The 12,184-nt window shown below is 38.8% G+C and overlaps 1 protein-coding gene across 2 annotated transcripts; it reads right to left on the bottom strand.

Annotated features, from left to right (window-relative positions):
* Window positions 1-67: 67 nt before the first annotated feature.
* On the bottom strand, window positions 68-9,583 carry LOC106943056 (tyrosine-protein kinase Fes/Fps-like). 2 transcript variants are annotated; one of them, XM_015026400.1, is made up of 8 exons: window positions 8,972-9,583; window positions 8,767-8,886; window positions 8,508-8,630; window positions 6,100-6,295; window positions 5,174-5,254; window positions 3,325-3,522; window positions 2,850-2,972; window positions 68-1,898 (listed from the first exon to the last, which is right to left on the bottom strand). In XM_015026400.1, exons 1-8 carry the CDS (start codon window positions 9,034-9,036, stop codon window positions 1,809-1,811), a joined length of 996 nt encoding a protein of 331 aa, XP_014881886.1. In that variant the 5' UTR covers window positions 9,037-9,583; the 3' UTR covers window positions 68-1,808. The 2 variants fall into 2 exon arrangements, with proteins under 2 accessions (XP_014881886.1, XP_014881888.1); XM_015026402.1 differs by lacking the exon at window positions 68-1,898 and having other exon boundaries at window positions 2,886-2,975.
* Between the last annotated feature and the right edge of the window lie 2,601 nt (window positions 9,584-12,184).

Consider the following 12,184-nt stretch of genomic DNA (forward strand, 5'->3'; position numbering starts at 1 on the left):
GGCCACATGTGAAAGAGATTTAAAAAAAAGGATAAAAACATTGAAACCCGCGCCCCTTTTAGGACTTCAGTTAAACGTCATTAACTGGGACTCTAACCCTCTGGAAATTTAGTCAAAAACACCATTTGACAAGGACTCCAGCCTCTAGGTTTTTCGGACTTTAATCAAAACGCCGTTTCACAAGGACTCCAACCTCTTCTTGGTGAGTTCAGCCTTAATACTGAAAGAGCTAAAAGTTTCTAATCTTTAATGCCATGTATGAAGTCATTACAAAAGGTGGGAAGTTGTGTGGAATAAAAAAATCAAACCTAGTGTTGATGTAGATCTCAGCAAGACATGTGTTGCATCACCTCTTCTAATAACAGCACTTTATTTTTGGTGATTTAATGAGACTAAATTCTGTTGCTTTAAAAGGAAAATTGATCTTAATTTTGTCTAATGACGGCATTAAAATCCAAAAGTTGCATCTCAGACTCTAAAGGCCTTTTACAGGATCCTATTTTAAAAATTAAAACTATCTTAAACATGAGGTAATTCAGAAAAAGTCTGAACAAGTTTGGATTGTTTGAAATGAAAGGGCTGCCAGAAGAAACCGACAGCATGTTGCAAAGTCGCATGAATCCCAAGGCTTCCGGAAAAATGCAATTAGAAAAGATTAGACTAACGTAGAAATATTTGGTCCTAATGCACTGCAGCATCTTTTGCAAAAAGCAAACACAACACAAATTTTCTTCTCACAGAACATGAGCGCTCTGCAACCCAGACCAGATCTAAATGAGACTGATATGTGGTGAGACCTTCAGTGAGCTTTGCACATATAAACGGCTGAGAACTTCAGCAATATGAAGCAATATCCAGAAAAAAAAAGAGACTTAAATGACTAATTCAAGCTATTTTGACTAAATCTGATCTTGTTGGGGGTTTTTTCCCATGACTTCAACTATATTAATGTAATACGGTATTAATATTTCAGATCCTAACACGATATCCTGCACTGATTTCTATCCATGTCCATGTCATAAGCTCTTCCTTTGTCTCTCCAGCCCTGAGGATGCAGCAGCCATGATTTCCCAAAGGAATCTAAAACTTAACAGCAAATTAAATGAAACCAAAGAAAGGTTGTGTCGTTTAAGGATCTTAAATTACTTTTTCCCCCTTCATGAGGATTTAAATTGGGCTTGCAACTGCAGATGCAGTAAGTGTTCTTGACCTGCTGCAGAGATTTTCATGTTTTACTCTCCATACTCGCGGTTAAAATCAGTTTTTAATATCCCTCCTTACAACCCCCCACTGGTTTTGCCTTACATCAATACATCCATCAATATTTTCTATCTAACACAAACAGTGCAATGAAATTTTTACTTTTAGATTACAAAACAGCTTGAAGGTTTAGTGTTTCACAGATGAGTTAACTTTTCTCCAGCCTTTCTGTGTTGTACATTTTATACCCAGCAGTGTTGCTGACCTGTAGCCAGCAAACATAATGAAGTGGGACCGCTGTGGTGTTTCCCCCCGAAGCAGTTTAAATTTAAGCAAAAGCAGTTAACATCAATAGTCTTCCTGCTGTGCAGAAATTAACTCCCAAGTGACGCTGAAATTAAAAATAACTTTCTAGAGACAGAAAGCTCGGAAATCTGAGCTGAAGCAACAGAAACACCAAAACAGGCACCATTAAGATGAAAACTAAAGAGGAAAACCACAGAGGTGAAGCTGTGTCACAGCTAAACTTGAGAATGTAGGTTATTTTTTTTTTCCATCACTTTTCACTTTGAAAACAGTGTTGAAGTAAAGCTTTCTCTCACATCACTTCAGTGTTTCTGCCAGTAGATGTGAGACGTACTCACCTTTCCAATGAGGGGGCCCAAGACAATGTCATCATGTTCCAGCACCCATTTATCCTGCAGGGGTTGGAAACCAAAGGAGAGGCTGCGTTACTCTGTGACAGCAGCAGGTTACAAAGCGGAACGGTGATTATTTGGGAAGAAATTTAATAGAAGAGGCAGTTAAGATTTTTATATGTCAAGCTTTGGACCTTAAAGGTGACCTACTATGCTTCCTTGAACAGGTTAGGATAGGTCTTTTGCACAAAATCATTCTTAGATAATGACATTTCATTCTGCTCAGTTCTGCCTATTTTCAGCTCTTTCAGAATGAGCTGTTTTAGGCCCTCCTGTCACTTTAAATCCAAATAAGCTGCTGCTGGCCACGCCCCCTAACTCAACGTTTACACTCACATATTAACATTTTCTGCAAATAAATGAATTATACAAAGGTACATCTTTAAAAAGCAGAAGTAGAGCCTCCTACACAACCAACAATTATGCAGTTGCAATTGTAAAGCCAGCTGACCAAATTTGCTGGAGCTCCACTTGGGTTGCTAGGTAACGGTGGAGCGGCTGCCACTTTGGGAGGTTTTTGACACGGCTCGTTTTAAAGACACCAAAAAACATAAACATATTGCCCAAAAAGTCAGCTGGGTGTTTTTTAAGCACTTGGGCTGTTTTCAGAAGCATACATATCCAAATGGAAATATGAAAACCTGCAAACCTAATCTTGGATAGACAGATTTCTTATCATCTGCCAAAAACAGTCTGAACATATTTTGCCCTTGGATAATAAAACTACTGGATTCTTCGATTTAATTGAAGTAACAATGCTCTGAAGCTTGAGCGATGAGAACGCAACATAGTTCATATTGCAGCTAGGACAGATAACCAGAGCAGATCGCCACAAACCAAACCACATAGATAACATCAGGTGATAATTATGAGCATAAAGTGTAGTACATAAGCAAAGTTATGAAATCTTTGGTTTTCATAACTTTCATAAAGTAAAAGTCATGGTTTTACTTTCAGTATTGGTTTCTTCAGGATGGCCTCTGACTTTTTGGTGACGGGTATACGAGACGTCTGCAGGTGATTGATAAGCTTCGGGATGCTGTGGAAACCTTCTCCATCCAGACGGTACAAATTCTACTGACACACACGGAAACAAGTTCAGAAGGAACCTTACTGACATAAAGAGAAACACTCTATGAAAACGCTGTTTTTGATTGTTATGTTAGCTGAACTGATGTGTTCTTGCATCCAGTTGCTGTTGAATTAGCAGGATAAATACCCAACCTGGGGAGAACTACATAGTTGCTAAAATGCTTGCATAGTTTTTATTTACATTAAAAAATGAAAAAACAACATCTTTTCCAAGACCTTTGAAGATATAAAAATCTGTATTCTTAAAAAAAAAAAATAGAATGCAATATTAATTGAGGATGGAGTGATGCAAGAAAGTGAAATGTGAGCTGCAGTCTTAGAAAGGTTTACTTACATCCGTGTACTGAATGAGGAAGTGCTTGCACGATCCTTCCCACTGCACAGAGATGACGTACACCTGCTTTTCCTGACTCTTCCTCACCAGAAAGTCTCCGTCGTTCTGGAGCAGCTGCTGCACCTCCAGCCGGGGAATGGCTCCGTGGTACCAGTCCTGCTGAGACAGAGGCCGGTCCACTTCCTGCACTTGGTGAACCTGGAAGCAGGAGGAGGAAGAGGAGGAGGAGGACAGGGAGATGGGATCTTTACTGGTGCTGGCAGGAGTCTTAGGGAAATAAAAAGTGACAGAGGATGTGCAGAGATCTGGGAGAGATTATTTGAAGACACTTCAGTCGAGACTCTATAAAACTTAAAAGTCTGAGCACTCCACCCTCCGTGCATGCCTGTCGGGCTCCAGAGTGATGTGAAATAGAGAAGAAGGAGCGGCTCACTCAGAAATTACATTTTATACTTCAGGTGAAGCATTTTAAATATCACAGCATTTCCCCCATTTGAACTCTCCGCCCCGTCGGTGTGTTTCTCAGCATTTTAAACGTAAACTTGCTGATTGTGAGGTAGAGCTGAATTTGGGTCGAGCAGAACTTTGAAAGCAGTTGACCTTAAAATGTCCGTGCAGCGTGGCGTCAGAGCACGTTAAACCCACAGGATGTCCTCCGAAACCCTGACACGGCGTCTGAAGAGTGATTTATTGTTTGTTGCACTGCGAGGTTTGGGGAGTCAAAAACAGACCCTGCAGTCAACCTGGACTCAGGCAGGACCAGAAAGGAAGGGACATTACCTTCAGCAGGAACAAATAAATGTCCTTCACTCATAATATAGATATATAAAGCTGTAACCAGGACTATGAGGTTAAAGAGTAATCAGCTCCACATTAACGAGAAACAATAATAATAATAATAGTAATAATAATAATAATAATAATAATAATAATAATAATAATAATAATAATAATAATAATAATAATAATAATAATATAGGATACTTGGCTTTTAATCATAAAAAATCCAACCATTATTTTTTAAGCTTTATTTTACTCTTTGCATGTTTCTACCATCTTGTGTAAAAAACCTACAATTATGATTCATTTAAAATTTACTAAAACCATCATTTCCTGCAGATGAGACCAAAAAGTTAATGTCACACTTCCTGAATTCCTATGCAATCAATCAGTTCTAACCTAACAGGTGAGCTGCAAACTTTATGACCTAAATTTCTCATTCATGTTTTCAGCTGGGCATTGTGGTTTATTTGCTGTAGTTTTTGTTGCTGTAGTCGCCATTGAGCTCATTTTTCTTTGAATGAACATATTAATGTTCTGACACATTATCTAATAAATAACCTAGTAAATAAATGAACTTCTCAGAATATATTATTTAGATGACAAACAGTTTGGTCAGGTAGTTTACCCTAATCACAAACTACTGATCATATTTCTGTAAATAAGGAAAACTTCAGCAGGAGCTCATAATCAATAAAACATTAATAAGTAATTAGTCTCACATTTATCCCTGGCTCATCTCTTAATCAGTTACTGACTGATATTGGTCTTTTTAATTTAATGAGATCATCATAAGCCAATGATCAGTTCATAATTCCTGATTAGTTTCTGTGCAATAAAGATTGTTTATCTGACCCTTATTTGTAAGATGTTACCAAAATGTGGTCATTTTTATTGCCTTTCAGAAGTAAGGAAAGTTTTGTTCCTTACTTCATAAACACTCGGCTTGTTAGACTGATCTGAATTGGAATGAGAATAATTTTAATTTCCTTGGGGAAATATTTGTCCACACCAACAAAGATATTGTTCGCTGCATAAGCAGCTTAATGAAATATTAATGCCATCCTACCTCAGATTTGTGTCTAAACAGGTTGCTCAGGTTGTTTATGATCCCGTCCACGAGGATTTTACCCGAAGTTTGAACATTGTCCTAAAAATAACAGAGCAAAACATCGTGGTCAATATAAATGTAAACTTTAAAATGGAAAGGAAAACATTTTTATGCAACAAACATAATCAAAAGAAAACATTTGCTTTAATTGTTATCTATGTCTCATGTTGCTTTCAGTTTGTCTCATAATGTAACCGAATGAGTAACCATTTCAAAACATATTTTGTTCCGTTATGCTGCAAGCACTAAAGTTTGAACAATGTCCAAACTTTAATGTACTCTAAGTAAAATTTGAAAATATAAAAAAAAAATTACAAAGATTTCTCTCATTTGCAACAGTGGAGACAAATATTTCTGTGTTGTCCGACCACCAACATTGACAAGTTATGCAACTTTAAAAAAAAAAATAACAGAACTATGTGAATTCAAGACATAGTCAAAGGAAAATAGCTTAAGGTTTACTTTAACTAGACTGATGTTTGGGATCTGTAACCTGGTAAATCTATATAGAAATGGAAAGAGGTGAAAACATCCAGCATATCTGCCTCCCAGCAAAGGTTACAATTTGTTTTTGTTTTGAATTTTTTCCTGAAATTTTATTTCTAAAACTTTCAGACTCTGGTTTTGTAGTGGTCCTCATTTCTATTCCATGTTAGTTTTTTATTTAATTATTTATACAAAACTTACAGCTTCAACTTGATTTGAAACTTTCTCTGTGCCACATCAAGACTCGCTCATTTTAAAACCAAATGTCGGTAGTTCTTCCCCACCCAGTCACTTTCAGTGAGGTGTTACACAAGACGCTCGTTTCTGCCTGCTTCAAAGAACTGACAACAACTGAGGAAAAGGGAAACCAGAAAAGGTCTGCAGCAGGGGGAACATACATTGCTTGTGCTGGATAAAAGCGAAACAGAGTCCATGTCCAGCCTGAGGGCCTGTGGAGGTTCTCTGAAGCCCAGCTGGTCCAGTTTCTCCTTTAGAAGAAGTCTCTGAACCTCCAGTTTCGCTTTTATACCCTGAGACAGAGCAACCTGCTGTCTGCACTCCTCCATTGCATGTCTCTTGCTGAACTGATAAACCCTGAGGAGAGAAAACATAAATAAAATTACTTTTTTATTATTATTATTTAGTGCATGCATCCTGAAGTTTTCTACCTGCACCTCAGTCAGCTGTGATGGTCCATGAAACTAATTAGAAACATGCACAACAGCCACAAGTTTCAGGCCACAAAAACATCCTGAGTTGCACGTAGGTGTTGCTTTTGATTGCTGAGGTTGTTTGTGTGTGAAGTTCTTGAGGGGCTTCCGGAAAACAAGTTTCTGGATTTTAATGAAATTTCTCAATTTGACATGAAAATTTGGGAAAATAGGTTGAGCAGAACAACTTCAGATCGAACATTTTAGAAAAATCTATAATTTAATTTGACTAAAAAACAAAATTAAGCACTTTATGTATTTATTTATTTTTATTGTTGGCCGACAGCTCAACTTGAAATGTCTTCTATCTGCATCCGTCCTAGGGATGCTGATGCAAGAATGATTATTTTCGCAACTGTTTATCTGATTTCAGCAGCTGCAGTGAAGTGGTTTGTGTTGGTCTGTGTGGTGAGCGGCGCTGCAAAGCTACCGGTTAACAGTTTAGCCAGAGATTTCTTCTTGTTTTTTGTGATAATCATGGGCCTACAGACATGTCATTTCAAAAATACATCTGCCTACTTCCTGATCAGCTTGTGGCTCAACCTTAGTTAAAGGCTTCCATTGGTGTGCTTTAAATAGGACCTATTATGCAGAATTTACATTTTGTACATTTTTAATACTTCCTGTTTGGGTCTCAAATGCTTCTAAAAACAAACCAAGCACTTAAAAACACAAAGCCATTTCCTGGTTTTATGGTATCTGGAAAATTAGCTCTTTCAAAAACCTCCAGATTGTTAAATCACAATCACTGTTACCTAGCAACCCCCGCTGAATCCAGCCCCATCACCTACCAACCCCAGCAAAACCACAGGACGTTTGGTCAGCTGGTTTTACCACTCTATGGGCTGTACAATGGCTGCTGGATGCGACAAATGTTTTCTTGTTGGCTTACCACACAGAAATCACTTGCTACATTATTGTTGGTTGTACAGGAGGCCCCACTTCTGCTTTTCAAACATTTGTGGTTGTATAATTACGCATCTGTTTGCAACCGTTTTCACATGAGTGTAAATGCTGAGTTGGGGTCAGCAGAGGCTTATTGGGATTTAAAGAGACAAGAGGTCATAAAACAGCTCATTCTGACATAATGGGTCTCTTTTTAAGATGGATATGGCTGTTTTCCGTTGGTTTCTAACAGACAAGAATCAGGACAAATGTGGATGGAGAATGTAAATTTAAAATTAGGAATGCTTTAATCTCCAAGCTAACATCCAGAGAGGATGAAAATCGACAGACCACCAGAGAGGAAACTTTCTGAAAAGGGTTAGCAGAAGTGCAGAGAGCAGATCAGATAAGATTTTAGGTTTCAGATATGAATAATGTAGGTATGCCCTTTTCATGAGCCGCAGGAACTTAATGGTTGACATTCTGCTCTTCCTCTTTCTGACTGATGATCATCCAAATACACACAACCACCAGCATGCATGCATGTTACTTCACTTCAGCTGCTAGTAAATTATTTGCCATGTGCTGAAAACAGAGAAGCATCTGTAAAACCAGCTCTTCCCTGAACTGTATTTCCCAGTCTTGAGGTGACATTGTTTGTGAATTGTTTCAAGAGAAACGAGCTGAACTGAATTACTGTGGAGTCTGAAGAAGGGGAACATTAAGCCTGACAGCCCCGAAAAGGTCACAGCAGGTCAGCTTGAAACAGCTTTTCCTGCTGGTTTACAAAATGTTTCTGTGAAAGTGTCACCAGAGGGCAGCGCGACCTCCACTTACCTAAAAAACACCTCAAAAACACCATATGTGCTTCCCGGCTTTCTGTAATGATTGTCAGGGTTTTGCAGATAAACACTCTGGTTCCTTTTGTCCTTCAGGAGCTAATTAATAACTGGATCAAACCTGTGACACCTCTGGACAGGCTTGTCAACCAAGAAAAACGAGGGGACCGGGATTCATAACTCCTTGCATATTACTGCCTTATTATTATTAATAAGGTGCTTGCAGCCTCTTGAGACCAGGCAGGCTATTAGCAGTCACTCAGGACTGCACACAGAGGCAAAGCGGGAGCAAAATTTCAGCAATTTGCCACCAGAGCTCCCAAAGATCGTTTCCTCCATTGTGTGAACGCAGCAACCCTACTCTCTCTTCACCTCTGGCCTTTTTTGTTTCCGTCCACCTCGTTCTCCAGCTCCAGCTCCAGCTGCTCCACAGACGTCTGCTGAGAGCCCAGAGACCGAGCCAGGGCCAGCAACTCCTCTTCGATCGCAGTCAGCCTAAGAGCAGAAGCACCATGAGGAAAGAGGGGAAGTATAGGGAGAGTTTAAAGGAAATACAGACAGAAAAGAAGAAGAGGAAGTCATTGAGATATTAACAGAGGAAACTGGGCCTTTGCTATCTCGTTGTTCTCACTTGTGCTGGATCGTCTCCAAGGTGAGGTCATTCAGCTCGATCTCTTTGGGCTTCAGCTGCTCCGTGTCCTCCAGGAGGCTGCAGTCAAAGTCTACACAAACAGGGATCTCCCCGACGGACCTGAGATCAGAAACACGGACTCAACAGCTGCATCTCCATCAGAGCACCGTGACCTTTACTCTGCAAAAGTTTTGCTTCTTCGTACCGGTTCTGCTGGGTGAAGCTCTCGTACTCTCTGTGCGGATCGATGGCGATGAGGGCGGATGACATCTCCCTGTGGACCTTCACCACTTCCTGCTGGAGGAGGGTGGAGATGTCAAAGTATTCCTGCAGGATCTCCTTCCTGGATGTGAAGAAGTTGGAGAGTTACTCACATTTTCCAGCCTCCAATGAATTACAGTTCCTCTAGACCAGTCAAACTCATTTTCATTTTGGGTCTAATCCAGATCATCAATGTCCTCAAAGGGCGATTGTGCCAGAATGTACTGATAAAACCCATTAATAAACTGTTATCCTATTATGCATCCTTGGACGGGTTAGAATAGGCCTATGGTTTAAAGGTTTTCATCACATTTTTTGTGAAAAATCAATCTTAGGAAATGAGATTTCAGTTCTGCTCCTTTCAGAAAGAGATGTTTTATTGCCTCTTGTCTCTGCTGGCCACGCCCAACTCAACATTTACACTTTATTCACACTGCAAGCAGTTGCACAGTTATACAGCTGTATATCTTTGACAAGCATTAGTGGAGCCTTCTGCACAGCCAAGAAGAATGCAGCAAGTGGTTTCTGAATGGTAAGTCAACAACAAAACACATGTCTTGATTTGATTTGATTTGATTTGATAGATAAAGTAATATTTAAGCACACAGCTCTCTTTTGAGGGTCCTATAAAAAGCTATGGAGGGCCACATTAGGCCCTCATGCCTTGAGTTTGACCACTGTGCTCTAAACAATTCGGTAATATTTAATTAGTGCAAGTATATAACCTTGAAAAAGTACTATTTACCACATTTATCATCGTAATTCAACCATATGTAGCTCTTTAGATTGACAAACATAAATGAAAAAATGCTTGTAAAGTGGGGAAAAACAATTATACACATTAATCAAGAATTTATCTTCAAATAAAAAGATACATTTTTATTATGTCAAGTGAGGTTTGCATTTCTATTCAGAGTCAATAACTTGTATATCCACTTTTTGCTGCCTCATCTCATGTCTCCAACTTTCCACATTAAGAGTTTTTTTTTAGATACATTTTCAAATCTTAGACAGATTCTCATAAGTGTGGCTCTCCTGCTGAACCTCGCAGAACAGCTGAGCTGATACAAGATTTAATTGCACACATATGGCCAGCATTTACTAATTGGGTGACTTCTGAAGGGAAGTGGTTTCACTGGTTTCTATGCAGGGACCTGACGGTAACAGAGGCCCAATACAAACGCAGGCAAAGAAACATAAAAACGCCACAGGAGAATGAAAACCTGCAAATGTAGCTGCTTTCAGAAATGTTCATTTGTGAGACAGGTTTGATTGCTTGCATGATAATATTTAGATCTCATTAATTTCTTATATAAAAATCTGGTAATATGACGTATAGCAGAAGAAGAATTAAATAAACTGTGTCACAAATTCAACCACCTCCATAGGTCAAACTCCGAGCGTCCTTCCATGTTTTAACTGAACTAAGGGTGCCTCTCAGGTTCAAAGCATCCTCTGACGTAAATGGCATCCATTCAGGAATCCATGCCTTATTGAGTTTTATGAAAAGGGTTAAACGCTTTTGAAAGGGGCCACAGTTTTTCCCATTTTCACCAAAGCCTCTCAGAAGTGATCGTGCGGGTGTCTGCATCCTGAAACCTCTCATCTGTCAAAGCAAACTGGAAACTCCTGAGCAGCTGACCGTGTCAGAGCTGCAACTTTCTTCTTTTTACAGCTTCAGGTCTGATTTGACTTCGTCCTTTTTCATTAATAATGATGAAAGAAAAAAAGGGGGTTCTTTCAGCACTTCATTTTTCAGTCTAAAATAATTAATAACATCAGTAATTTGGGGAAAATTAGGCGCTTTTTAGCAGACATCTTTTTGATGTTTTGACTCTTCATCATGTTTGATATGTGCAATATCGCTTTTGGCACCAGTCATGCATAAAATAATAAGTTTGGGCATATATTGGTCAATCCTCTTTATTATGGCAACTTTTAAGACTCCTCTGAGCTTCACCCTTTTAATAATTGTGTGTAAGTTGTGTTTTCCTTTCGTTTTATTGTTTTACATAATTTTATGTCCAGTGTCTTATGTATTAAGGTTAGCATCAACCTGCTGAGTGCCGAGGGACAAACAGATAGAAACCTTGGATTATAATCCAGCATGTTTACAAATATTGTGATTTTGTTCATTAATATGCTCCATTCCTGCTTAAATGCATAAATAAATCTGAAATGTGAGCCTGGGACCCATAAGTGTAGAACACATGTGTCGAACTCAAGGCCCGTGGGCCCAATCTGGCCCGCTGTAGCTTTTTATGTGGCCTTCTAGACTCCAACTTACATCAGTAAGCTCCTCCACTTTATGGTAAATCCACAAAATCAAAGATAATCAAGAAATTCTGAATGGACTGAAAAGTTCTTCAATCATTATCTCAGCTTGAAGTAAAGCTTTTTTCTGCTTTGTTTTGTTTTTTCAGTTTTTTCCTTTGTAACTCTTCCATCTAACTAACACACATCAATCTCTCTGGCTCTTTCTTGTTGATGTTTCTTTAAATCTTACATGTTTTTCCTCTTCACTTATTTGAAGATTTGATTTGAAGTCTTGTATTCACCTTGAATTGTTGTTTTTGCTGTTCTCAAACAGAGGCTTTTTCTACCAAACCAGCTGCAGAAGAACAAAGTAAAGCTTCAACTGCATAAATAATTCATAGTAATTTCTTTTTGTTGGAACTAAGTGAGAAAAATTGATAAACCAGACAAAATGTTGATGCTTCACTCGGAGATGAGGAGCAGCCACTGCTGCGGCAGTCAGTAATCAGTTTGGATAAAATGAAGAGTACAGGTTTGGTTCGGTACCAGCATGGTTGAGTTATGGTTCCAAAACTGCTGAAATTTTCCATCATGCTATTCCTGTGGTAAAATGCAAGAGAAACCGCTGGAAGAACCTCAGTTTCTCCAGCCTGCCCTTCCTAATTGAACATATATCACTAATAATAATACAACTGAAAATGTGCAAATATGGATGTACAAAATTATTTCCTGTTGAGAAAAACATAGACAGTAATAATGCGGAGACTACAAGAAGTGCCAGCAAGTAAACATTAAGAACCCAGCCAGCGATACAGAGCATTAACCCGCTAACATTAGCTTGACACATTTGGGTTTGTCTATAAAAACAAGAATAGCAAAAATGTGTAATGTTTAAAAAACA

The sequence above is a fragment of the Poecilia latipinna genome, unplaced genomic scaffold (genome assembly GCF_001443285.1).
Source record: "Poecilia latipinna isolate Pla-1442-1.1 unplaced genomic scaffold, P_latipinna-1.0 Scaffold4832, whole genome shotgun sequence".
NCBI lineage: Eukaryota > Metazoa > Chordata > Actinopteri > Cyprinodontiformes > Poeciliidae > Poecilia > Poecilia latipinna.